The sequence below is a fragment of the Anopheles ziemanni genome, chromosome X (assembly GCF_943734765.1).
Source record: "Anopheles ziemanni chromosome X, idAnoZiCoDA_A2_x.2, whole genome shotgun sequence".
Lineage (NCBI taxonomy): Eukaryota > Metazoa > Arthropoda > Insecta > Diptera > Culicidae > Anopheles > Anopheles ziemanni.
Genome location: NC_080707.1, coordinates 7,099,639 through 7,127,260, shown reverse-complemented (window position 1 = coordinate 7,127,260; position 27,622 = coordinate 7,099,639). Strand labels below are relative to the sequence as shown.

The window sequence follows — 27,622 nt, the reverse complement described above, 5'->3', positions numbered from 1 at the left end:
GCTTCCACTACGTCCTGCGCGCACACTACACAACCACTAGCAATCAACAAGTACAAGTACCAAATCAGCCCATCATTCAGCCTCCGGATTCAAATGCATGATCAAGTGTTCGTGGCACCGTCGCTAGCAGCGCACACCGACACCGCCGCCTGGAAGCGGCTCCAGCTCCAGTTGCGCTGATCCATCATCACGCGAGCGGACGGCGCACGGCGCAAGCGCCCCGGTGGCATCGCGAGGACCGACCGACGGCACGCTTTTTTCCCCCGTTCGGTTCGTTCGGGAGCAGCCCCCGGAGCGGAAGAGAAAACGGTTGGTAAGTTTTATACCGCGCGCTGTCCCCGAACGAAAGGCGCTCTAGCGTTTTCTTTGGCCGCGTGCTGGTTTGTTCGTTTTCTTTCTTATTTTATTGTTATACCCATACCACCATCACAACAGCCCCGCCAGCTTACCCCCTGTGGTTCATTTGTGTGTGTCTGTGTCGCGGGTTTTCTTTTTCGGAGAAATCTCCTCCTCGATCTGCTCAAGAAGTTCACGGCGCAAAACTCCCGAGCGAGATCTCTATTGTCATCGTCGACGTCGTCGGCCCGCCCAGACGGCCCAAGACTTCTTGTAGTCACGCCACACGCGGACGCGGCCCTTTGTCTTACCCGAATTTCGCCCCCGGGGAAGGGGAAACATTTCAGCATCATTCGATGTCGACCGCGAGACCCACACAGATGCTGCACTGTTGGCTGATCGGCCGTGTTCTAGCTAACCCGAACGAGGCTAACCTCCTCCAGCTGGCTCTAAACAGGGCTTCCCATCTATTTCACACCCTCGCCGGGCGGCCATTAACATTCGGGCGAACGAGAATTACTTCTCACCGATTCACGCCGAAGGAGGACATTCCTGGCAGATTTTAATGTCGATCAAGGTCTATCCCGAGAATGAAATTCCCACCCTTAAGTATCGGTGGAGTTTTAACCAATTCCTTCACGTTACCTCCACCAAGCTGGGGCGTGCTGAACGTGTGCTCCACATTTGTAAGTATAATTTAAAAGAGTTCTTGCAGAAAACGGTTACAGTTCACCGATGGAAAATCCATCCGAAGACCTAACGGAGCTTTAAAATACCGCACGCAATGAGAGTTCCCACAACCGTAAGCAGTAGAAAGCGGCAGTGGTGTTAGTATAAGGCTAACGAATTAATGCGATGGATGCGTTTCAGTTGTTCAACAAACCATTTAAGAATCGCGGTAAGATGGAATGTCCAAATGGTGAAATTCGATTACTGCAAGAACCATTCTTCTTAAGCAACTAATATCGACGACTGAACGTCACAGTGATTCACACAATTTTCACATTCGTTTTAGTAGACGCTGGATAGTTATATTCAAACGTGATGAGGTTCGAGTTCGAGTCCGGGCTTTCTTCTGCGCGTGAGAGGATTGATTATCCACGTACGCCAAAGGGAATAGTATAGTAAGCCCTAAATTGCCAGGCATGACCGAAGACGATCGTTACGCCAAGGTACCTATCAAACCTATTTTTATAAAAGGAATACTTTTTGCCATTTCTACACTGCCCCACGGCTGGTGGGTTTCTCTGGCCCGCCTCGACCAGGAACATTTATCAAGCGTGTGGTAAAATATTGGTGTTGGCAAGCCGTAACTGTTCTAGTTTAACAGTTTCATCGCTACCGTCGATGGGTGTTTCGTGTGTCCAGTCGGGGCGATGTCAATGACTAGTTTCGCCGGACAGTAGCTGCTTGCTGTTTTGGTCCGTGTGGCGCGACAAGTTACATCAGAATCGCAATGAACGAAAGCACATATGCCTGGGCGATGGGCGTTCGCGTGTACCTAGATCGAAAACACCCGGCCATGTGGATCGGTTGTTGTTTTAGCTGACTGACTCCCGTCGTCCAGCGTGCTGGTTAACCCCCTTTTCGATCGGGTCTTACCCAACCGCAGCGTTCTTGCAACACCCTACCCTCGAGAAGAAACCCGCAAAGGCGGCCATCCATCCAGCTGTGCCTGCACATGGACGGTGTGCGGTAAGGTGCAACGCAGCGAAATAGACACAATTGCACACGGTGCAACAACGTGGGTCCGAAACTAGGCGTTCACGGGGTTGCCAATGCGGTGGGCCACGGTTGCACAAAGGCTGCGCCAGCAGAACACCGCTCCGTACCGGGCTGGAAATTCTCGGTTGCGTTTTGCTTGACACGAGCAGCACCCGGAAATCAAACCCGGCGGGACGCGCCTCGAGAGGGAAAGTTGGACAACCGAATAGATGTGCGCAAGTGCCGTACACACTTTGCACGCTTTGATTATTATTTGCACAAAAAAAGCCTACTATTTTTATCAAAACTGAACTGTCATATCAAATCCTTCTACAAAATGATATCGGAAGAGAAGCAGATAGCCGGTGATGATTTGAAATTTGAGCATTACATCTCATCAATTGTTGCTACTAAACCCTAAATGCTGGATTGAAAATTGCATATCATTAAAAACCTTGCAGCAGTGAATGTATTTGATAAAGAAAAGATTTGCTATTTGGATTTACAACCGTTTTCTTCTTAATCGATATTCGATATTTACTGCTTGACTAGCAACTTTATGCGGTGTATACTTCAGATTATTTAATGCATCTTGGATGCTTATCAGTTGTTAACTATACACTCACTGAATAATAGATCGAAAATGTGATCGTTAGAAGGTGAAAGAACCTTTTGAAAGGATTCTACTCTTGACACTTCATGAGTAGACTAGATCGAATTCCGATCCTTTTTTCTTAAACCATACGGGTTTTTTTTTTATATAAAACGAATGCTTGGGCTATCCTTTTTAACTCATCGTTCTTATATCATTTGGAATTTTGTCTTAAAGTCGTATACCGCACTTTACTTATCTAATGTTTTGTTGAAAATGCAAACCACATCAACATATAATAGTTAATAAATATAAATTAATTATATGATTTAATTGATGTATCTTATACACTTTATGTGTTTTTTCAAGTTTCTAACCATCAATATATTTCATTTTTATATAGGTTTTGTTTTGTTTTATGTCTTTTAAGTTTACAATATAAACCCATCCCCATTGGTGATTCCAATCAGATAGTGGTGCAATTTTGGGTGACTTTCCTTCGATTAATCGCGATTAACGGGCAGCGCGACGCGGAGAAAGTAGAGCTACTGAAACTCCCATCGGAGTTGTGCTGCTAAGTGAGGAAAATGGATTTACATGTACAGATGCAGCCCGATCCGTTTTGTACGTTTCGCGTCCGTCCGTTTGGTTTGTTTGTTTGTTTGTTTCGCTAACCATACGGAAAGGCCGCGCGCCGGATAGAACATGCAGGATCAGGGACGGCGTTACCTGCTTGCGGTGCAGGTTGTACTGCACCCGGCTTAACCGACCATCGCACAGTCCGTTAGCGAAGCCGGAACCAGTGCGGAACCGAGTGCGCATCGATGATCGAAGGCCTGAATAGCTCGGCAAAACCGATTACGCTGGTCAACCGCGGGAGGGAAGTGGGGGATGGGGGCGATATATATCCAGTGATGCATCCCGAAACGGCTGGTGTTTTGCTGCACTTGAGAAACAAAATGATGGTCGCGCAGGAAAGCCAGTGTACCGAGCGCACTCGTTTCGGTCGCTTTTTGGGGTCATTTCCTACGCAAATGTGTTCTTCTCTCGCTCTCTCTCTCGCTTACGGTATTTCTGTTTTTCAATCGCACTTAGCTCATCATCCGTTTGATGTAAGGATAGAGATTAAACTCCACACCACAACATTGTCCTGATTGAAGAAAATTTACGCTGATGAAGACAAGATATTTAATTTCCCCCCGATCGTTTCAGGTTCGCAACGGCGTGTTGGGAATTGGGTGTAAAGTCAAAGCCAGCAACACAAATGATTCCCACGTCCAAACGAGCAGATTGATGTGTAAAGTGGAAAATGGAAAACTGTGTGTTTGCTGCTATAAATGACAGCAGCATGAAACCCATCATCGGCTGGTCATTTACTTTCCTCTTGTTCGAGCGGAAAAAAGGATAAGATATCCAACTGGAAAAGACTATCTAGGATCGATACAACAGGTGAGATTCTCTGTGAGATCTCACCAAGCCGTGTGTGGTCAGTGGAGCTGGGCGTAGGGCAAACAAATAATGCCGCAGGCCGTGGCGAGATAACTCTTCCCTTTTGTTATATAAAAGTGAAACGGCACCGCTTGTGTTGTACGCCCGCGGGCTGTCTTTCTCCCAAGGGAGAATGGTCGGGAAAGGAAAGCAAGACGCAGGTGGGAAGAGACATCCCTTTCCCGGCACCGGAGAGGTTGACTAACCATCATCCCATTCCCGGGTACGTGACCACGTAAACAATTGCACTGGGCAATACTACGCGGCCTCGGAGGGGTTCATAAATATTCAAGCAGCCGAGGAAGGAGGCCTAGGGGGCGATGCCGGCCCCGCACCCCCCGTCACACGGGAGTTCCGACGAGGGGCTTTGTTGTTGTGTGCGCCGAAAGTGAAAATGAAGGTATCAATCAAAACTCTCGACTGCCGGGAGAAGTCGCCAACGAAAACCAGTCGCCAGAGATGAATGCCCTCCGGCCGAATGGGACATTCCGAGGAGTTCCCGCGTGATTGCGTGACGTCGCTGTGCGCCCAAAGTGCCGGGGTGGGGGGGGAGAAAGGACGGCAAAGGAGTGCTTTCCGAAATTCGAAGGAAGTCCTTCCACCAGAGGACAAAAGTTCGAAGTGAAAACGAAGTTGTATCATCGCGCCGCACCAGCCACCTGTTCCCTGGTGCTGGTTGGGACTGCAAACGAAACGAAACACCGATCTTGACAAATTAAGTAAGACTCGCGCCGGACGATCCCGGGACCTTCCGCCGGGCCTTCAGGACTTTCACGGGGCTTGTGTAACCGAAAACTGGCTGCCCATCGATCGATGGCGGCATAACCGAGGGGGGGGAGGGTCATATACAACCCAGCGATGCTGCGAGCATAATTTAGTGTCCACGTATGTATATATTCCGGTAGAAAGTGAAAAATTCACCAATCTCGCCTCGAATCGCCTCGGTCGTCATCGGTCGACAACGTTTAATGACAAAAAGGCGAAGCCGAAGAAAAAAAAAAAACAAGCGCCCCTCACCGATCGCCGAAACCGGTTTCCGTTTTGGCGCTCCCCCCTCTTCCCGCCGGCGGCGACAACCCGGCTGGTCGTTTGGAAAGCCAATAAAGAAAGTGCGCGCAGCATTTCGATGAGATGTGTGGCTTGCGCGAGAGGACAAGGGGGGAAACGATTCCGCCGAGCGGTGTGATAGATTCGTATATCCGATCTGCCGAAATAGCATATCCCCCACACACGCACACCTGCCCGTGTGTTAACCCGATGGGATTAATTCCGGACGGGAATGGAAATGTCAGCCGGTCCGTGGTGAATTTGTTATGAAATAGGTCGCGTTTTTTCTTTTTCACTCCCATCTCGGGTCGGCGTCATGCCCAGGCCTCACGGGAGAAAGGATAAGCCGGGAATTAAGCATCCCTTACCAAGACATCGGGCAGCGCGCGGTGCTTTTCCCGAAGCGAGATTGATAAGAAGATGCGGGATGGCGTTCCGTTGGAGACGGTCACCGAAAGTGACAGGTTATGTAAAACTTTCACAAAAAAAAGCCGGAAGAAAGTCGCATTTCTCCGCACCGATCCGATTGCGCATTGGGATGCCGTTCGGGTCGTCGCTCGTTTGCTAAGGTTCGATGTTGCCTTTAGGGCCTTAGGGATCGGCCTGTGTTGATCTGTTCCCGCCACGTGTGCACGCACGGCTGTGGGTTCACCTATTCACCGTCTTCGACCGATTCAAAGCCCGATAAAGCGTGAAAAAATATTAATCGCAACCTTAAACCGCACGCCGCCCCGCTTTGCCCCCGGGCCATACCGGTGAAAGTTGGCCGTTACCAAATCTGGCGACGGGAAGTGACGGACGACCGGACGATCCACCGATGCGGGATGGGCAGGGAACCCGGTGCCCGAAACGTGTGCCTCGGTGTTAATTGGTAGGCTTCATATATATATGCCTTTACGTTTTGTTTGTCCTTAACTTTCCTCTTAATGGGCTTCGGTTAGGATTGCTTTCTTTGTCAGGATGACAAACATTGCCAGCGCGTTGAAAAGTGAACGTAGCCGGGGTGTATTCAACACTTCATCATCGTGTACGACCGTTTCCCATGTCATTATAAAGCCATTAAGACACGGTACAATCTGAACACCGAGCTATAGTACATTATTTGTGCGCTTGAACAAAAAAAAACAAGCTAATGTGAGTAATTAAAAGTAAAAATATATTATCAAACAAGAAATTGAAGCTGGCAAAGAAAAACCAATGATCAGACAATCAGACTTTTAGGTTGGATTGAATCTATGCAGCTTTCGATAGTACGTAATATCAAATAATCTTTTCCCTTGATCTAGACCAAACTTTAAATTGGTTATTTAAAAACATTCGCTTTCCTTATTTTTAGTGGAATTCGCTCTTCCTAGTGGAGATGTTAGGACATTCTTCGCCCTCCTCGCTCCAGAAGACTTATTTACGCATGAAGCAACGGAACAAATTACTGGTTCTTTGATTGATGATTACTAAGGCTCAAAGTTTCTTCTCATCGCAAGTGCATCGTAACCCGTTGGATGAATGTATTTGTTTACTTTAGTACTCTGAAATGTTTTTAAATCTATTGTGTCGCTCACTCGAAATTTATTGTTAACTGTGGATGTAAATTACTTCTCATCATTTTGATTGGCTCAAGTACACAATGGAAATTCAACAAGAAAATATGCAAAAAGCTGTACATAACACAAAGCAAGCTTTCTGTTATGATGCTAATAATAAATTATTCATGTTTTATTCAACTGATAATTATGTAAACGTTCATCCCAAATCACTCAGTTATAAAACGTTAATGTTTACACTTGTTTATTTGTTACACCGGTTTAAATCATTTTAAAAGTATTGGGGATATTTTCAACCGATTGAGAGAACTTTGCAATCATGTAGGGGAATGTGTCAGACAGCTAGGGGAATCGTGCAATGTCACCGGGGAGCTTTGCAACCGGTTAGGGGACTAAGTTGTTAACCTCACAAAAGTCCTCGTTTGTTGAAATTTGTTTGTTTACTTTGATCCTCCCCTGTACGTTCACGCAAGAAAAGTAGATTAATTACTGTGTATTTTTATTCGTCAGTTAATTTAATTAAAATTTGTGTCTTCGATTTTTGCAGCTCGATTGTTAGACAGAACCGTTCGTAACAGGTCGAAAATAAGCTAAAAAATCGGAGAATATTGTTTTATTTTAGTTGAAAACAAGTTATACGTTTTTCAAATATTTAATTATCTAAAGTTATATCATTCCTTGGCCTAAAAACGATGATTTTTGTGAAGTTAGCCGCTCGCTCCCCTAACCGGTTGCAAAGCTCCCCGGTGACATTGCACGATTCCCCTAGCTGTCTGCCACATTCCCCTATATGATTGCAAAGTTCTCTCAACCGGTTGAAAATACCCCCTATGCTTTTGAAATGTTCTCTCTATCTATTGAAACATTCCATTATATGGATCTAAACCCTGTACTATAATCTTATTCACTTGTTGGAAGACCCTCCGCCAGCTGTTCCGGTTTCGGTTTCACCAAAAAGTGTGGTTAGCTCATCGCGCAGGAGAATACAAATTCGACACGCGGTCCGGCTGGTGGCCACCCCCTAATCCGGAGCCCCCTCAGATGACGGTGGTCAAACGGTGAATTGTGTCGCAAATCGCACTATCTCACACACGAGAGATGCATGCCAAGAGTGCGTAAGAGTGAAAGTACAGCACCGGCACCGATTTCTATTCGCCGTCCAAAGCCACCCTGGTCCCCGGGGGGAGATCTGCTCGACCCCCTCCCCCCCCCCTCCCCCCCTCCCCCCTCCTTTGCGCTGCTAAATCCGAGGCCGCCGGCAGGTTTCGCATTGCATTGGTGGCATTAAATGCAAATTCACCTTCCAACCTCCCGAGCAGTTTTGTTCCGTTTCGTTTACAGATATCCCCCCCCCCCCTCGCTCCTCTCGCATCTTCCCATCCATTTGTCTTGTGGGTGGAAAAATGGAGCCGGAGGGGTGGAAAATGAAAAAATAATAGTAATAATAATAAAAGACAAACGCGATCGTGGGAGCGACCTTAACGGGTTGGGATTGGTGTAATTTATCTCCTCCCCATCTGCTTCTTCTAATTTAATTCACCGGGCGCTGACGAGCACCGGGTTTGGCGGCGGCTGCGTGGAATTAAATTTTCAATTGTTACGTTCCCTAACGGACGCAGCCCGAAAAAACCCGCGCTCGGATGGATGGATGTCACCCCGCCCAGACGCCGAGGGGGGAGGGGGGGGGGGGGGGTTCCCGAGGACAATTAGGCTTCCTGCCGGGTGCCCATTTAATTTTCTCATAATTTTTCTCGCCCTCCGACGCTTCCGACTTTGCGCCGGGGGGGGGGTTGGCCCGGGAAGTTGCACCGGGCTCTAAATGAAACGCAACCCCGCACCGCCCGTCAGACAATGGGGTGGGGAAGGGGGGAGGGAGGAGGGAAGATTGCCAGTAAGGCGCGCCCCCGGGGTCACCTTCCGAGGAGGAATTGGTAATTGTTTTCGCCCTGCTGGTGAGGCACCACAACCTCGATCACGATAAGCCACCGTGGCCAAGGAGAAATTATTGGAGCATCCGTGTGACAGACCGCCACTTTTCCATCCCCCATCCCCCCCTCCATCTCCACCTCCCTTCATAAAATGGATGGAGATTATCCGTGCGCACCCTCGAAAAAACCGCGTGATTGTTTGTGCAGAAGTTCAAATGGTGGAAAACAAAAACAAGACGGCTTGGAAAACCACTTACCCGCGTATGAGCTCCACAATTTCCCAACACCCAACGTTAGGCGGAGATTTAGTGCATATCTCAGCCATATTCATCAGCCTTCGCAGTGTACCGAATGCATTAAATTTCGGACCAGTATCAAATGCAGAAAGCTTCACCTTCAAAAGCGAGCTGGTTGCCGATTTCCAACTCTCGAAATCGGCGCAAAGGTTCAAAGTGTTGCACTCTGGACACGTCAACACGGAGCAAGATGCTGGGAACTATCAAAATTAAAAAAAAAAACATTTAAACAACCCCAAGGCACTGAAGCTCTTACTTCTGTTTGATTGCTTTCGCACCTTGCGTTTTAATTTTCCTGATGAAATCTTCGATCTGAGAAGCTTCTTTACCTTTATTGTTTTCAAACGTCACAAAAATTTCTAAACACAAACACAACACGATGAACTGTTGATCATCTCAGTAAAACCCTTCGATTGAAGCAATACCACGAACTTCTCTCAATCAATTTGTGCAACATTCCCTTCTCGAGGGTGAAATGGTCGGAAAAATCATCGTGCTGAGTGAGGAAGCTACACGCTTTTGTGGAACTATTGCCAGCAATTGACTTTGTAAATATATTGTTGAACTTTTTAAATCATTCAACTGTTGTTTTAAAAAGCGAAACAAAATACAGCAGGGCCCGAAAACACATTTTCATTTACACACACAGAAATATTGATGCTGAACAGTTTGATAATGTAAACGGATTTTTGTTATCGCTGAGGGAAAATTCACAACGTTCATGCTTTTGCGAGTTACTGTTCTGAATCGAAATCATTTTGGTTTTTGCTTTGTCAAAGCGGTAAAATAAAACAAGTGTACTGCAACAACCAATTTACCAACCAACCGTGCTGTAACGAAAGATTCCACCGGGAAAACGGTACGACGAACCCGGGAGGCCCGAGTTTTCCCGAGAAGTAGCAGCCGTGAAGCGATCGGCTAGATCGTTTCCCGGCTCTTGTGTGACGCTAATGAGCAGAAGACACGGCACGAGGATTTTGTGCTGTTCCCCCCAGCTGGAGGGTGAGAAGAGGATGTGGAGGGGGTGCGTACCCGAGCAGCCAAGGCAACAGGGGGGGGCGCAGAAGTCATTTAACGGATTTTCCAACGGGCTACGCCAAGTACGAAACAATAACAACAAACCCGCCCCGAAAAACCGTTATGTCAAGATTTTAGTACGCGAGGTTTGGAGAGGCGTAGCGATGACCCTGTTTACAGTGGCCCCGGCTACGGTAAATTGGTCGGCAGTGGCATTCCGGGCGAATGTTCTACCCGGTGCCTTCCCCAAGGTCTGGCCATGTTTTTTTCGGCCCGTTTAGACACAAGTTTTGGAAGTCCGCGCGCATACATTTCAAAGGCTTGAGATTCTTCTTCAACTAACTGATTAACCCGGTTCAGAAATTCTAAACAGCAGAGTGTATTCATTTTGAGTGTTTGAGTTTTACAATCTTAAATTTTACTATTGCTGAAAATGCTATTTTTAACATTTATTTATATTTTTTTAACCAAATACATTTAATAAGCTACATTACAATATTGTTTTACTGAAGAGGAGGAGGGTAGAGGGAGTCTGGGCTTATATTGAACATTAAGAGTAAGGCCATTCGATTTAGAGACCCTAAATACCACGAAATTGATACCCATATTGCCTTTTTACCATTTGTGTGGTATGGGGTAGTGTTAGTACCCCTCGGTTCCCCTTCCCCGATCAACAAACGAAGTTCAGAACATTTAACCTTGGACAATTAGCTACCTTCTTGCCAAGTTTGGTGCAAATCGGACCGGAAGATTTGGCGTGATGCGATCACATACATATATGTATATATATATACATATTTATATACAGACAACGGGGACTTTTATATATTAGAAGAAAGAAGATTTCGAAATTACTTTAATGTTTAAAAACTACCTTCTAAAACAATGTGTTTCACTTCATTTGCCAAGCTCTGACGGATTCACTAATCGTTTTTCTCTCTCTTTCTTTCCCTCTCTCTTCCCCAGGATTCAGATACCTACAAGTGAGCGAAAACAAAGCGATGTGTCAATGCTAAGCACCAATCCGTGCGGACGAAAATTTACCAGAAATTTGACCGACCGTTGACCGTGAGTCGAGAAAGAGGTTGAGAGGAAAAGCGAACGAAAACCGTCCACGATGGGAAATTCGGGCAGCATGAATGGGTTGGCGAGCTACGAGGAGGGTGGGTACCATCACCAGCAGGGCTACCATCACCACCACCAGCGGTACCATGACGCGATGCGGGGGGAGGCGGGTGCGAGCGGCGCCATGTCGTCCTCCTGGATGGACTCGTACCAGCGCGGTGAGCACGGGCGACGGGGTGGAGGAGGAGGAGGAGGACCCCGTGACTACGACTACCTGCACCACATGCACGACCAAAAACCGGATGACAGTGGCCATTTTTCCGGCGGTTCCCAGCAGCAGCAGCAGCAGCAGCAGCAGCAGCAGATCAAGGTTCTGCCGGACATTCCGGGCAAGGTGGCCAAGCTCCGGTCGACCAACAACGGTAACATCCTGCACGCCGGTGGCACCATCAGCAAGAACAACCAGGCGCTGCAGCGCTCGAAGAGCATCTCGTCGCCGACGTACCAGCAGCATCAGCACGCCCAGCAGCAGCCGGCCAGCTTCAGCGAGTGCGACGAGGACCTGCAGCTGCAGCAGGGTGCGGCCAGCTCCCAGGCACCGCGCCTGCTGATGACGCGCTCCCGCACGCAGCTCAACATGGTGGTCGGAGCGAACCGGGCGGGACCGAAAGAGCCGGAACCAACACACCGACGCGGGGGAAGGCCGCTGCCGGCCGGCCAGGAGCGGTACGGGGAGCCGAGCGCGCGCACTTCCGCCGACGCCGCTGCGCTCAACCACCGCAAACGCTTCGGCTCCGAGCCCGACCTCCGGTTGTCACTGCAAGGGCCTCGCAATGGCGCGCCAACCGGCGACCAGCAGCCACAGACCAATGGTGGAGCCGCACGGAAACCCAACACGGCGCAGTCGAAAATCATGAAGGGCAAAAACAAGAAGAAGGCGGCCCCGGTACCTCCGCTGATCGAAAAGGTGAGCCTCGAAGAGAAAACACACATTATCGAAACACCGCAATATCGATGACGAACAAAGCAAAAGTATATGAAAACACATAGAAGAACTAGAACATTTCGAATGAAATAATACCCACACAACACATTGTATGTAAATCGAAATACAACTTGCACTAATCGTTCATCGGTGCAGAGGCAGATCAAGCTATAACTTGAAGGTCCCAAAAACATACAAAACACTCACCGTTCAATTTTATATTTCAAAATGTATGATCAAACCACAACATGAGGAATCAAATGTAGATCAAACTAAAATCTTTCCCTAATGTAATTCGATGTTATTTTAATGTCAAAGCCTGTTTTTTCCTAACCATATTTCATGCGAAACCATCTTTGTGAACTTTCGACAAGAATCGTTGTATGAACAAAGTGGATAGGTAATTTAATATGTTACTTTTTAGTTTAATAACTTTTCTGTCGTTAGAAAACCTAAATAGTGAGTTTTTAGTAACATGTTCGAAAAAGAAAAAGTTAGTACACCAAATTTGCATTAGAAATATGTTTGGAAATGGGCGGGGCATTACTTTTGCTAATTCGCGTCCAACTATTCTAATATTTTCCCCTTCTTTAATATAATCTTTACACTTGTATCTTTTATATATGTTGATGCATCCATCTTTTTCATTTTAACACGAAAATGTGACGTTTGGTGTACTTTTCTCATTCAAAACACAATTAAGACAATTCAGTAGCATCATTCTCGCACTTTCATGTTCTTCGTTTACTTTCATTCGAAAGTAAATTCACAAATTTATAACGCTTTTGATAAGAGAAGCAACTTTTTTTTAAAAATAATAAAAATTATGTCATCATTTGAAATTGAAAATTTATGGGGGAAAAGTACGAGGCTATCTAAAACTCGGGGCCCCGAGCAACTGCTCGGTTTACTTACCCTATGATCTGCCTCTGCATCTATGCAATTAAGAAGAGGACCATCTCATGGTTCAATCGAGATAAAAATGCCTTTAAAACATGTTTAAAGGTATATAAACAACCAAAGAAGTTCTCGAAGATTTCTAAGGACATAAAATAAAACTTATAAAATTAATCTAGGACAGAATGAATGTAAGCTCTAGAAAGGATACATTTGAAAAGATTTTCGCTAAAGGAGACACATACAAATTGGTAGTTCAGATGGGAAAAGGGCAAAACGACCATTTTTACACGAAAAATGAAACACCCAACTTGCTGCTGAATGCTAGGGTAGTTCTTTATAGTTCCTACAGTTTGTACACTTTGGTTTGTTATTTTGGAAATACCTTTATTTACGGGAGCTATTTAATATTTTGTTGTTAAAATGAACTAAAACCAATCTCATTTCGTTTTCGGAGCGTCTCTGGACACAGAGCAAGGATCTAAAACTGCCTATAGGAATCAAGAGCTAAGAGATATAAGGGTCAAGAAAAAAAAAATCAAGCGTTGAGGTTATTTTGCATAGCAAATTTCATTGTCAGCAAACGGAGACGATGACAAAATAACTAACGAGTACGGTTTCGAACTTTCTTTCCCAGCGCGAGTCCGGCAAGGAGAGCGAACGTCAGCGCATAATCGCGTACTCGCCGCTGCGCAAACCGACTGGCGATGGGAACGTCTCCTCCACCCTGCCGTCGTACGGCGAGATCAGCTTCAATGCGACGGCCACGAGAAAGCTGCGGCTGTTTAAGACGCGCGCCGAGACGAAGAAGACGCCCGCCATTGCGAAGCTGCCGGAAGCGTCCGACGTGAAGTTTTCCGGACACGCAGCGGGCGGTGGGCCGGGCGCGAGCCTGATGAAGCAAGGGCTGCCGGGTGGGAGCTTCCACGCACCGTCGGCGTCATCGGCGTCGTCGCAGCTCATCAGCCTGACGCACCACCAGCTGGCGCGCCAGCAGCAGCCCGAACCGGACAAAGGCAACGTCCACCGGCCGGCCAACCCGATGTCGTTCTTCCGGCGCGAGAAAACGTTCGACGCCGGGCTGCTCGGGCTGGAGCGGAAGCCGCAGCCGAAGGCCAAACCGACCATGTCGCCCCCGCTGTCGCGCCGCAAATCGATCGTGAAGAGTCTGCTCGAGCAGGAGGAGGGAGGAGGGGGGAGTGCGCGGGCGGAGAAACCGCGGGCGAAGGTCAGTCCGGCGCCGGGCGCACCCATCACCGATTTCCAGAAGGAGCTGCAACTGATGGCAAGGCGAAAGCAGTCACCGGAGCTCAACCGGAAGACGGCGGCGACGGTGACGGCGGTGGCTGCAAGCAATGGCAGACAAGCGCCGAAAGGTTCCCCCTTCCGGGTGCACGTCGCCAGTGGCAGTCCCAAGGCGCTGGCCAAGGCGACGAAATTGCCAACCGCGTCGGCCAAGACGCTGGTTATTCCGGTGGCGTCGGAAAAGGAACCGAACCCGGGCGAGTCGCCGTCGCCGCCACCGCTGCCGCCACCGATGGATTCGTCTCCTCCGGCCACGCCGCCGCCGCCACCGCCCCCGCCGAAAACGAGCTTCTACTTCGGCATGAGCGGCAACGCGTCCCGGGCCGAGGACCACGGACACGCGCAGGACCGCAGCCTGTCCACGTCGACGAACGACCTGCGGCTGGCGGAGTACTTCGCCGAGCGGAAGGCGCAGCAAGCGCAGCCGAAGGGCAGCGAGGACGACCCCGAGGAGCGGGTGGAACGTTCGCGAACGCCGGACGAGATCGGCCACACGCAGATGGAGCTGATCGATCAGTTTGCCGCGAGCCTGCTCAACGGCAGCCGCTTCCGGTCGTCCGATTCGGTCGCGTCGTCCGAGGCGGATGTGCGCGTCAGTACCACCGGCAGCTCGTGGGACGACGGCCAGCAGCAGGAGATAGCGCTCAAGCTGCGCCCAACGCTGCCCCGCAAGCAGTTCGACATTCCGCGCTTCAGCCCGGCCGCCGCCTGGCGCCTGCTCACGACCGAGGACGAGTTCTGTCGGGACGCGGGCGACGCGCCGCTGCCGGACGAAGAGGACAAGAAGCTGACCGCGTCCTTCCTGCGCGCCCCCACCTTCGAGCAGGAGTTCGACGTGCCGGAGGATCGCATCCAGCGCGTGTACCGCGAACCGGTGCCGGGCCTGCAGGACAACAAGAGCGGCGACAGTGGCATCTCGGGCGATGCCGGCCTGCCCGAGCTCGGCGAGCCGCCACTAACACTTGCCAAGGAGCGGGCGGGCGACTCGACCCCGGACTCTAGCACCGGGAAGCATCCGCTCAAACCGAGTGTGTGCGCTGGCGGCGATGATGGCCCGGGCGGGGGGGAAAGTGGCGGTGGAGGGGGCTGGTCGTCGAACGCACTGCTGCTGATGCCGTGGACACCGCAGCAGGACCTCGAGGACGACGACGATTCGACCACCGGCAGTGAAAACGACGCACCGCAGCGGGGCAACCTCGCCGAGAGCGGGGGCGGCGGGGGCCGCGACGGGCTACTCGGAGACGGGCGAGATTTCTCCAGCAAAGGGCACCTGTTCAGCCTGTCCCTGCCGAGGGAGAACCACCTGTCCATCTACAACGTCGAGGTCAACGATGAGAAGGTACGAAACGATAGCGTTTGTTGCTCGTAAATTAGTCAAGCAGGTCAAGTAACACTTTTTTATATACTGTACACAACACAATTTACTGTGCTGTGTATTTGTGGTAGCACAGTAAAGTGTCATACAGTCATAACAATGTCTCTATTTAGTCAGCAACACAAACGCTTTAGTCGTTTACACTTCCATGGTACACATACACAAACCTTTAGCAACTACAGCCAGTGTTTAAACTTTGGCCCATTCAAAAAACTATTTTTTACTAACTTTTATTGGAACTTTTGCTTCGTGACGTTTTTATTGTTGTATAGTTGCAACTCAATGCTTCATATGTGCATCTCCTAACATTTATCCAATTAACTAATTTCTAATTGCTAATTGTATCAGTACACTCGTCCATTCTCTCAAACACATTAGTTGCATATGTGAGTGCGGGAATAATATCGGAAAAAGTATTCTCTTATCCTACCTAGCTCGGACGAATGTTTATTCATCTACATGGGAAATATCAGGAGAAGAAGTGAAAGTGTTGCTATAGTTTGAAACCGCTTTGGTTTTGTTTTATAAATTCCGATTCGGAATCGATTTCCAATTATTTCTATATTCAGATGTGATTGGTAATCCATAATTCATATCCTTTTCTACTATTTGCATGCTGTTGTATAAGTAACTCGTCATATTCACCTAAGCAATCTGAACAAGTTAAAAAAAAGTCTCCTACTATCTGTGAATTATGGCTTAAAAATCCTAAGCCGAGACGACAAAATTTCGATGGAAAACTACTCTTTTCGATACTTTTTTCTCATCCTCATTTCATCTTGTTCTACTTCTTTTAACAAATACAAATCTATTTTACTGTCAAAACAGGATCTTTTTGTATAAAGTTCAAATAGCTACCATGTGATAGCTGTTATTTAATCCTTTGATTAACTTGAGCATCAATTAGGAAACACGATTACACGAGTAACAATGCACATTTCTACCCGTGCAAAACAAGGCAAAAGAAAACAAACTTTACCAAACCTTTATTAGTTGAAAAGTTAACAATGATAAATGAATGTCAAAGTATACCAAAATAAGTTTGATGTCGCAAAAATAAGAGTAACAAATAATATCGGTGGTACCACCATTTGTTTCTGTGTCGTGTGCCACACTTTGCTGTGTCTGTTGGGCAGCACAGAAAGCGTACTTACTGACCGTAATGTTTTTTTTTTATAATGTAAACATTAAGAAATGATTTTAAAATGATTTTTCTTCTTTTTGTCTCTATCCGATGATCGGCAGGTCGAGAAGCATGTGTTCAACAGTCTGCAGAAGTTCCGCAAGTCCGTGTCGGGAGCGTTCAAGAGCGAGGAGAGTGGCGCGATCGACAGCAACGACAACTGGTTCCTGGGCCGGCTAGACCCGGCCACCGGTGGTGTTGGTGGGCGGGGAGTCGGTAGTGGTGGTGGTGTTGGTAGCGGGTCGGAGAAGCGTCCAAAGCTGCTGACCCAGACGCCGTCGTCGTACCCCAGTCTCGACCGGACCGGCTGCGAGAAGGATGCTGCCGGGCTGGACGGCGGTGGCAGCGGGGGACCCGGGGTGACCTCGCTCACGCAGAGCATACACAGCTCGATCGGGTACCTCGTCAGCGGCAAGCACATGATGTATTTGCCGCGCGAGCCGACGAAAGCAGTCCCGCCCCACCAGGACCGCCAGACGGCTGGAGGCAAGCAGGATCAGAACAACAACAACCGGGCGTACCGCAACCAGAATGGCCACGGTCAGCCTCAATCGCAGCCGACCCCATGGCCTGCGACAGCTTCCGCACACCGGGAATCGCCCAAGGAGCGAAAGGTGCCGGCGGCGAGCGGTCCATCGTCGGACAGCTTGCTGCACGAAGCCGCCACCGCGACTCGGCGCGAGGACAAGGAAAACCTGCAGGACCCGGTGCCGGTCGGACCGACATTGAGCGGCGCGGCGCTGTCGGCCGGCGAGATGGAGCAGCTCCCGGTGAAGCTGTCCAACCGGCGCAACCACCGGTTCACCTTCCAGAGCACGATCCGGCAGATCGAGAAGCGGCGCGTGGCGGAGAAGCTGTCGCGCGAGGCCGAGATCAAGGAGGCGATGCGGCTGAGCGAGCTGGAGGCGATGCGGCGCGTCGAGGAGGAGTTCCAGAAGAAGCGGGCGCGCGAGAAAGCCTCCATTCGCCACCAGCTGCGACTGTTCTCGATGGAAAACCACCCGGACCAGGGCCAGCACCCGGACGGCCACGACATCGGCCAGCACGATATGACGGTAAGGGAGAGGGCAACAACAACCAAAACCACTGAATAATATTGATGCGAATATGTGATGAGAAGAGAAATCCAAAACATTCCTGTTGTTTCAATGCAACAGACAAAATACTCGCTGGAAGGAGTTCTGGACGGTTCTGGGAAAATAATTGTCAAGCCTAGTACGGCTTGCTTCACGTTTGACGGTAGATCTGAATGAGTTTATTTTACTAACTATTCCACTTCCATCTCTCTTTCTCTAGGGCGATGGCAAACGATCCGATCCGGACGGGGACAGCTTGCCACATCAAAACAGCGGCGGTGGCGTCAACGGTGGCAGGGGGCTGTACCGGCGCAAGGACGGGTTCACAAGCATGGAGCGGCAGCGGCAGTACCGACGCGCCAACGGCACACTACTGGAGGACGGCGGTGGAAAGCACGGTCCCAGCTACAACGATTTCCAGCAACGGCCGCACAACGGCAACCACAGCGACGACGACGAGGGGGGCCACCGGTACGCGCTGGAGGACGAGGAGCTCGCCGGGGACGAGGGTTTAGATGGTGGTAACGGCGTCGGACACGACGACGACGACGACGACGGGGACAACAGCAGCCTCGGGTACGTCGACACCCGGACGCCGTACATCTCGCGGATCATTCAGGCGAAGAGCAGCAAATCGTACGGCGCGAGGAAGTGACGGCGCAGCACACCACAACCCGACCAGCACCAGGTTCCGCGTTTGCCATCTAGTCAAAGCGAGGTAGTTCAAGCCGGGATCGTCCGAAGGTGATCGTCATGGTTCCGCGAGAGAGCTATGGGAACCGTTTTAAACCCGCGGGAAGACGACCTCGAGGTTGTCGTCATGGAAAGGGGACACTCTGCTGTGTAGCTAGTACACTACTGTTTCCATTATTTTTAACATCAACATCTACAACAGCAGTCTAGCCTGTCTTGGCCGATCGAGCAACATTGCTAGAAAGACGTTTGTGCCGAAGCAAGCAACCACGGCGAGACACGACGGGTTCCAACCAGCCGTACTTTGGTTTAAATAATCTAGTTTCCAAGCTTTTAAAATCAGTCTGCGGTTTTTTTAAGTACATCTAAATTCGTTTCTGTTCTCTTTTTCTTACGTTCTAGAAAAGGCTAGCTTTCATTGTTTCGTTGATTTATTTTCCCATTTTTTTTTTTTTTTTGTAGTAACGTTCAGCATCCCAGCTCTTCGCATTTACACAACCCATCGCCGATGGAAGGTGTTGATGAGGGGAGGGGTGGGAATTGTTTCAACCTTTACCATTTCATATCTATCGATTTTGGTATATTTGTTACTATGTTATTTAGTTCTAGTTTCATAGTGTAACAATTATTATGCGTTCGTAAAATAAACACTACTTGCAATAAACATAAGGAAGGTCTTTTTGTTCTCCATTTTGTGTTGTGGCGGGCTGAACCAGCTGGAAAGTTGAAATCGGAGACCGCGGTGACGGCAGGTTAATGTGGAAAAGAATCACTTCCCCCCTCTGCATTTTCTTTACAGCTTAAAGTCCCTCGAAAAGAAAAATGGTTTGAGTAGACCAACAGTTAATGTTTATTGTGTAGTCACATGTCAATAGTCCATTTATTTACTCCGACACATTTGATGTGTACCCCTATACGTTGCGCTACCCGATTGGAGCTTCAACTCCGGTACAAATGAATAAACGCAAAGAATGAAGACAAACGCTGAATGAAGGAAATGAAAGTTAGGAAAAGAAAAACGTGTGATAAGCGCAGAAACAAATGGATACAGTCGAACAAACGCCGACCGCGCTACAACTCGCCACCCGAGAAAAAGATAATTTATAGTACCGTAGAAGCACCATACTTGGCGCGGGTCCAAACTTGGCGCACTTTCTAATATTTTCTTCGATATTAGACTATTTCCAAATTATTTCAGTCTAAAATATGTAGTCATATATTTGTTTATGTTTGTACAATATATCCGGATCAAAACATGTTATTGAATGTAAATTTAATTAAATGAAAAATTCCATCCCACAAGTGCGCCATTTTTTACCCGCGTTAGCAACGCTGTTAAGGAGATGGTGAAACTGTTTCCAATCATTTATCCGCAAAGGAAAAATTATTAGGTTTTTTTTTATCAGAAACTGTTAAAACGTAACTATTTCCAATGAATCGTGGTTATATTCGGCGCTTTTTGAGATTTTTATACTAATTTTGAAGCGAAAATATTTTGCGCCAAGTTTGGCTCACAGTGTTCCTAATTATTCAACAGTCAGAAAAAGAAATTTTAATTTAAGAGTTTCTCACTTATTTTTCTTATATTCAATGGTAGTTAGGCTCGCACTGTGCAAAAAATGGTATGATTTGACCGAACATTGATTTGGTTATTCAACTTTTTATGCAGAATTTCCTTAACTGCACCAAATATGGTACATCTACGGTAACTGATGATTAATCGAACACTTAAGGACTATTTTTTCAAAAACTTCAAGATTTTGGCCTCACGCTCACTGGAGTTTGGTGGCGAGTTGGTGGTGGCGGCGGCGGCGGCCGCTGAAAGGCGGTTTCTGTATCGTTGCGATGGGCCCCCCGTTTGGGGTTCGTCGACGCTGTCGCTACTGCCGGTGCTGGGTTCCTGCGCTTCGTTTCGAGAGTTTTGCTCCGACCGGCCGGTTGACACCCGTTTCGCCAGGCTCGCCACCATCGCCGCCCCGTTCGCGTCCGATAGCTGACTTAGCAGCTCGGGACGCAGTACGCAGACCGACCCGCTAGTGGGAACGTCTTCACCACCGGGTTGTGCAGCGCTTGGCTGCTGAGACCGGCCGAAGTGCAACAGCGCCAGCGGAAAGCAACCGGCATCCAGCAGTGAGGCTGTCGAATCGAGAACCACCTTTGGCGGGGTCGTGTCTGCAATCGAAAATGAACTCATTTTAATCGTCGTTTTTAAACAGTCATCAGAACGGTTAATTGCTAAATTTAAACCATGTTTCCAGTTAAGTTTGTTGATAAAACAATCGAAAATCAATACAAAAAACTATGAACAAAACTATAGATTTATCATACTGCGAACAAAAATAGCTACACCCACACATGGGACATAGAGTTATCGAAACTGTTTTTAATCGCAAACCTTTAAACATGTAACCATTAGAACGGAGTATTTATTCCTCTAATTTAAATACTTATTAAACTGCCAATATAAGGTTGACGGTAATAGAAGTAATGACTATCTTAAAACAACATCATGTGAATGCAAACACTTGAAATATTGAATTGTATTGAACATTTTTAGAAATCAACCAATCAACCCATTATATCTTGTTGGGATTTCCTTTCCATGAGTAAGTTTGTTTTATGCTGTCAACCAGGATGGGATATCATTTGAGCTTAATAACTCATCATTAAGTTGTTATCAGCTGTAATACTTACAAAGATGGAACGGCGTGGCGGCATCGGCGAGAAAGCCGCGCACGAACTCCTCGATGTGCTGGACCGTTTCGTGCACCTGAAAGTTGCCTTGCAGGACATGCCGGTCGGGAAACTGCACCCGTATTACCGCCTGCCGGTAGCGCGTCATGCTGCTGAGCAGGCTCTGCTGACGCTCGAGCTCCCGCACCGAACGCGTCACCAGCGGTGCATCCTCAAACGCCTTCACGCGATCCTGCAGCTGCTTCTGCATCTGCAGCACCTCCGGCACGGAGAGGTCGAAAAACGTATCGTCCGGGTCGATCATCGCACATTCCGAGGTGGAAACGTGATACAGCACCGCTTGGCGCTCACCGATGATAACAATTTGTCCGGTTGGCGGTTCGGCAGCCCGCACCACAGGGACAGTTTCTTTCGGTGCAACCGTTTTCGATGGTGTTGCGTCGGTTTTTGGTTTTTTTGCATCATCGTTCGTCGGATCTGTGTGTTCGGTTGAAGGTGGGCGTTCCGGTTCTGGTTCCGGCGTCGGAACCGTTTGTTGCGCAGTACTCGGCGTCGGCAACGGTACGATATTGTGTGTTGCTAGAGTTTCGCTTTGTTTGATTGTCAGATCGTTTTCGGATTTCGCAACCTCACCAGCGTCGCTAGTGCCACCAGTCTTTTCACTCTCGGGAATCTCCTGCTTTTTCGCCGGCAACGGTGCCGAGACGTTAGCCTGTGTGTTCGCCGTTCCCGGCATACGCTGTAGCAGCCGCAGCGTAGCGCGCCCATTGCACAATCCAAGGCTCTTGAGCGTGGTTGTGCTCATCGCATCCCAGTAAACCTCGCAGCGCATATATACCATCAGGCGGAATGCATCACCTGGGCTCCGATCTGGATACAACGTCTGCAGCACGTGCAGCAACGTGTCCGAAGGCTTAAATGTTCCGCTCGGTCGGGTACCGTCCTCAAGCTGCAACAAAATGGTCACGTCCTCCTCGGTGCGAGCCTGCTTCGCCTGCACCATCTCTAGCAACGCGTTGTTAGGTAATCCGGAAAAGCGAAACATGGTCGTCAGATCGAGCATACGGTTATGGTGCGTCAAGCCATACTCATCGGGCGAAAAATTGTATTTACGGCACACGGTTTCCAACACCTAGAATGGACCGAAGATTGAGGTACACATTCCACTAGTTTATTACCTTTACTTACCTCCAGGATAGTCATGTTTGGTTCAACCTTCACATTCAACCGGCGTCCGTGTACCGTGAGCACGGTCACGGCTCGGGACGTCATGATGTAGCACCTTTTGCTTCTACGTTCGGTTCGCAATTAGGCAGCGCTCTTTCCAAAGTGTGAAAGTGAAGATATCCCCCGAACTCTGTATGCAATCGTTATTGATTGAAACTAGCAAGGATGACTGGCTTGGACGACCACTGTTCTCGAAAATCGCGCGAGACCCGTATGCAGGCAAACATACGTGACAATTCTCACATAATACGGCTGTGTCAGCAAATGACAATCGGTTTTGTTGTGCCAACATCAGACCAGGAGATGCAGGTTTACTCCTATCGAACGAACAGTTGAAATATTTCTTTTTTTATATGTTTAATCAAAAATAAAATTAGAAAGACATCAAACCGGGCGGCGCCAAACGTGTTAGGTTTTATATTAATTATTCATTATCCAATTCGGCCAGCACCCAAATTAGTAATAAACAAATTTGCTTTAAAAGTGCTTGAGGTCTGAAACATTCACCGAAACATTTCACTTTCGAAATTGTGCGATGTAAAGGTAAAATGCCGTTGATGTCGTTAAACAAATTTGTAATAATTTTACTTGGATTGGCTTTGTAATTGTTGATAATTTGTTTTAAAAATCAATTATGGAAGCTGTAGGTAATATACCTCGCAAATGTGATTACATCGCGCTGGGCTTCGGTACAGATGGCGCAATATGACATCGCCATCGGCTGGATGCCTTAACACGGTGGACATTGGCCAAGTAGTCCATACGGTGGAGCATTAGAACAAGTTTGAGGATATTTTCTTTTTGCTTCATCTGGAATCACATAGTGTTTTTTTATTGCTCTTCATGATCGATTTTTTGCTCACTTTCCACAATTTCGATAGACATTCCTGCTGATCGATCGTCGTGCATAGATCAATCGTTCAGCTTTCGTTCGGGTTTATCGTAGCTGTTACTGTGCTTCTTCTTTCCTCGCTGGCGGGCATAAAGTATGTTTATCAAGTCTTTTCGCTCTGCATATGCATTGAGTTGTTAAGCCATCCCATCGGGGAAGCTTACTATTTCAAAATGAACTTTCGTAAAGGACGACCAAATATCACCCACTGCTATCTGGCTGTGCTTTTTCACCTAGTCTGTCGTACTGTCTGTGTTTTTTGGTGATAGTGCTTACGCTTATGCTGATTGTACAGCATAACACACTTTCCGTCATGATGGTCAAAACATAATATTAAAAAAAAACATAAACGTTGGTAAAATAAACTGGTAAAATAAGTTGCAACTCAAGCTACCGACAGATTGTACACGTTTCTGATTGCGGACTAGATACGTTGAAATTACTGACTGTACAATTGCGTTCAATGTAAAAATTAAAGCACGCACTCCTCTTTTGGCTCTTGTCCTCGCGAATTTGGCTACTCTTTCAAATGATTAAATTAGCATAGAGGTGCTACTGTACAAACGATAAGAAGTAAACTACTATTTTATCTAAATCCTTTGCGAAGCGGATGCTGCTCGTACGAATCATAATGTACTCAAATCAATAAGAGTATGTCTCTGTGTGTGTGTATGACTGACTGTGATTGTACAAAACATAATTAGAAAGCAAAATAGCTCAAAAGGATCGCTTCCGCGATCATTCGTATCGTAGTCAAAATAAAAGAAAAAAAACCTAAATCTCCAGTTCGTTGGAGCAACCGGCCGGTTTAGTTGGATTTTTTAGCATCCTTTGGCTCTTCCTTGGCCTGACCGCGGCCAAGAATCTTTGCCAAACTGTCCCAGATGCCGCCGAACAGCAGCGCACAGCTCAGGTTCTCGAACGGCACGAACGGATCATGGATGCCAAGCAGAATCGACGACAGCTTGAAGTACACCAGGAAGATCACGATGCCAAAGTACACCAGCGCATGGGGCGCCGAGATCAGGTCGGTCTTCTTGTCCAGCACGAAGATAATGGAAGCAATCAGCGAAGCCTTGGTGTAGCTGTTGATAGTTAAACGATAAGGGAAAAGAACATTAAATAACAATCGAACCAGACGGACAGGTTAAAGGGAAGGAATAGGACTCCACTTACAAGCTCGGCTGCAAGAACTCCATGGCGGTCGGTGTCCACACACCGCGGATCAATCGCTCAATCAGCTTGGTGAAACCGGCACCGTTACCCTTCAGTGTACCGATGATGATCATGATGATGAAGGCGTTCGGGTAGAGCTTGGCGGCGTGCGTTACACCATCGTGGATCTACGAAGAGTGGGAAATTAACATAGGACATCATTTCACACTTCCGGAACAACGTTTTTCATTTAGAGAGGTTTTTAAAAGACTATTTTTAGCTAAATATGACGAGCATTGAAAGCAGCAGCATCCATCTTTGTTGATCAAGGTATTTTTGAATGGGTTGTTGCAGAATATAACGATTTGTTTTGATCGTGGAGCACGATTTGTTGGATGCTTTGTTGATTGTAGCACAGCGTGATTGTTGCTTGACAGGTTCAAGCATTTCAACAGGTACAGGAATGCTCGATGTTTTTAACTATCAAACAAGAAATCCGGAAGCACGCGGTCGGGCGAAATGTGGCATTGTCGCGTGTTCAACTTCGCTTACCTTCTTTGCACGATAGATCTCCTTCATTGCGCTAGCGACCAGCTTGATTGGCAAAAACTTGGCCACCTTGTAGCCGATGTCGAACGGAGTATAGAACACGATGTACCAGCAGGCGGTCGCCACCAGCAGCTGCGGGGTGTTCTTGAGCGGGGCCAGAATCGGCTCGCCGAGCAGTCCATTCGCGACCATGCCACCAGCGAACACGACCAGCATCGTGGACAGCCAGCAGGCGAGCGGATGCTTCCGCGAAAAAGCGTGCGCACCGGCGCCAAGATCTTCCTTCACCGAAAGCGCACACAGCAGGCTGTGCGCGATATCGAAGTACGGGAACATCTTCAGCTTTATCACCTGATTGGCGATATCGAGAAACGCTTCCGGATCCATTTTGGCGAATTAAGTGGTTTTCCCACACCTGGTTACACCTCGAATTTCTGGTCGCTCGCAAACGCAACTCCTGTGGATCGGGCGAAAAGAGGGAATGATGATAAATTTACACATTTTCCACCAGTTACTTATAGAAGATTTACAATGTTTTGCCATTCGAAACACCGGAGAATGGAATTTCCAACAAAATTAATCACAATGTACAATGTAATTTCAACCCAGGATGTGCCACTTTGTTTAAACACATTTTGTTAATCACCCACCAGCGACCTCGCATGCACGCACTCTAAATTAGTAGCAGGAAAGGAAATGAATGTCATACGGTAGATTATGCAATTTAGCGTTAATATCGAACATTTCTATTTCCTAAACGGTCGTTTAAAGGAAAAAGAGTATTAAAGGAACCCCTTTCACGGATGTTTAAGATATGGAAAAAATCAACAAACCCAAACCGGAATGCACTAGGTACGCACTGAAGAGATCTATCCTTGGAGCGGCACAACACGGCGACAACTGCACGGCTCGAGCTACGCGCCACGAAAAAGGCCCGGGATTCCCAGGATTTTACGCAGCTAAAGCGGCTAATGGGAAGATGGGAGACAACCACTCATCCCATGTGTGCGTGCGAGATGCTTGGTTAAGGGAGCGGGGGGTTGGACACATTACGGCGGGGTAGCCGACGGAACCAGTACCCGACGTATCACCACTGAAGATTATTATTAAAGCGATGAAAATAGAGTCGAGTGTTTCCTTTTGCATATTAGTAGCCGAGATGAAGATTGTTGTAACGAAATGAGCAAATCTGCTCCTTGGTGATGCGTGCGGCCACAGAACACAAACCTCTCTTTGCCTGCTAGAGCCGTTCAGGATTTTACTCGCGACAGGGGATGATCGGGTGCTCGCTGGGACTGATAAATCACTATGGCGGGCTCGCGCGCCAAACAACTCGCTGTTTCCGGGAGCACAAACTATTTCGGTACGCTCGGTGTCCCCTGCTAGAGACCTGCGTAACCAGCTTGGGGAGCTGTATCTCTTCAGGTCTCGCCGTGAGCTGGCAAATCGAACAAGCAACCAAACCAAACCGCCCGCTAGATCGGCGTGCTCTACACTGAGGAAAACAGTTGTGCCTCATGGCCACACACTCGTGCCGAGACCGTGCATAGGAGTATCTAGTCTGTCGTACTCTCTTCTACCCGACGCCATAAACCTTGGCCGGTGGACCATCGGTCGGTGGAACTGTGTTAATTTTAGAACTCTTGCGAACGGTGCGTAAAGCAGATCGCCGACCAGATGCTTCGAGCACTGACAGCATTCCTCACGAGAGGCCTCAGGGAAGATCCAGATTCTCGGTGTGTTCTCATAAAACACATGCAATATTTGAAGCAGGAAGAAGTTTAAGGGTAACGTGTCGTGATGGCACGTGCGTGTGGTGTCTTTCTGTTTCTCCTACGATAGCCGGCGACCGCGCCGCCACACGTTCTGGCAAATTTGAGGCATCTGACTAAAGACCCTCTCGGACTATGGTAAAGCGAGGAAATTAGAGAGCACATGGCGTTTCCTTGCTATACATATTCTCGCTCGTGAGCTGATTTGGAAGCAAGGTTATTTATAAAATCGACCACCCGCCATGCACAGCTTCTCCCCTGTAGAGCATCGCAGCAAATGCTTATACCAAGACAATCATTGTGTGCATTCGATCGGTGCGCGACAAAACTGGCCCCGAGCCCTAATCATCTCCCAATGGTAGGTTTGACGGAAATGAGCCGAATTTGCTGTGTTTGCCTTTCTTTGCCAAACACCCTTATTTTGTTCAGCATTCATCTTTACAGCACACTTGTTTTGCACAGCAACCCGGCATCGCCATCGTTGATCGGATGAGGAAGCTAAAACAAGTAAATAAAATATTAATATATGTTTTACCGAGTTATGACAACCGCTCCCACTGGGATAAAGGATTGGAATTTGCAGTATCTGGTAATAATATTAGATAATCGGTGCTAAAACTTCGTCACCACTCACAGAGACTTTTATTGTTTTGATCTACGCTTGATAGGCCACAACACCTTGTGTCAAAAGCAGCTCGACCCAAGCGGCTCGTTATAGTAGAACTCGTAGTCATGCGCTTTAACCACAGTAGAAAAATTAGAAAAGTATGGATTTGTTCACATTTACTTATCTAGCTGATAATTT

General features: G+C 47.9%; 3 protein-coding genes across 3 annotated transcripts; 1 reads left to right on the top strand and 2 right to left on the bottom strand.

Moving 5' to 3' along the window:
- The first annotated feature begins 11,066 nt into the window (after positions 1-11,066).
- LOC131290658 (uncharacterized) lies at positions 11,067-18,490 on the top strand. The gene is made up of 6 exons (XM_058319820.1): positions 11,067-11,283; positions 11,365-11,981; positions 13,534-15,540; positions 16,822-17,379; positions 17,443-17,814; positions 18,056-18,490. Exons 1-6 carry the CDS (start codon positions 11,067-11,069, stop codon positions 18,488-18,490), a joined length of 4,206 nt encoding a protein of 1,401 aa, XP_058175803.1.
- A 1,773-nt stretch (positions 18,491-20,263) lies between these two features.
- On the bottom strand, positions 20,264-22,546 carry LOC131290657 (tether containing UBX domain for GLUT4). The gene is made up of 4 exons (XM_058319819.1): positions 22,411-22,546; positions 21,886-22,354; positions 21,223-21,801; positions 20,264-20,700 (listed from the first exon to the last, which is right to left on the bottom strand). The coding sequence occupies exons 1-4, from the start codon at positions 22,492-22,494 to the stop codon at positions 20,264-20,266; spliced, it is 1,569 nt and encodes a 522-aa protein (XP_058175802.1). The 5' UTR covers positions 22,495-22,546.
- Positions 22,547-24,099: 1,553 nt separating this feature from the next.
- Positions 24,100-25,464, bottom strand: LOC131290863 (trimeric intracellular cation channel type 1B.1). Its single transcript, XM_058320048.1, has 3 exons — positions 25,049-25,464; positions 24,518-24,684; positions 24,100-24,426 (listed from the first exon to the last, which is right to left on the bottom strand). Exons 1-3 carry the CDS (start codon positions 25,430-25,432, stop codon positions 24,150-24,152), a joined length of 828 nt encoding a protein of 275 aa, XP_058176031.1. The 5' UTR covers positions 25,433-25,464; the 3' UTR covers positions 24,100-24,149.
- Positions 25,465-27,622: the final 2,158 nt, after the last annotated feature.

Coding starts and splice junctions, on each gene's coding strand:
- LOC131290658 (XM_058319820.1), top strand. CDS start 11,067: ATGGGAAATTCGGGCAGCATGAATGGGTTGGCGAGCTACGAGGAGGGT. Junction 15,541..16,821: donor TCGAGGTCAACGATGAGAAG/GTACGAAACGAT, acceptor GATGATCGGCAG/GTCGAGAAGCATGTGTTCAA. Junction 17,815..18,055: donor TCGGCCAGCACGATATGACG/GTAAGGGAGAGG, acceptor CTCTTTCTCTAG/GGCGATGGCAAACGATCCGA.
- LOC131290657 (XM_058319819.1), bottom strand. CDS start 22,494: ATGACGTCCCGAGCCGTGACCGTGCTCACGGTACACGGACGCCGGTTG. Junction 22,355..22,410: donor CAAACATGACTATCCTGGAG/GTAAGTAAAGGT, acceptor GGTCCATTCTAG/GTGTTGGAAACCGTGTGCCG. Junction 20,701..21,222: donor CGCCACGCCGTTCCATCTTT/GTAAGTATTACA, acceptor TTTCGATTGCAG/ACACGACCCCGCCAAAGGTG.
- LOC131290863 (XM_058320048.1), bottom strand. CDS start 25,432: ATGGATCCGGAAGCGTTTCTCGATATCGCCAATCAGGTGATAAAGCTG. Junction 24,685..25,048: donor AGATCTATCGTGCAAAGAAG/GTAAGCGAAGTT, acceptor CACTCTTCGTAG/ATCCACGATGGTGTAACGCA. Junction 24,427..24,517: donor GAGTTCTTGCAGCCGAGCTT/GTAAGTGGAGTC, acceptor AACTATCAACAG/CTACACCAAGGCTTCGCTGA.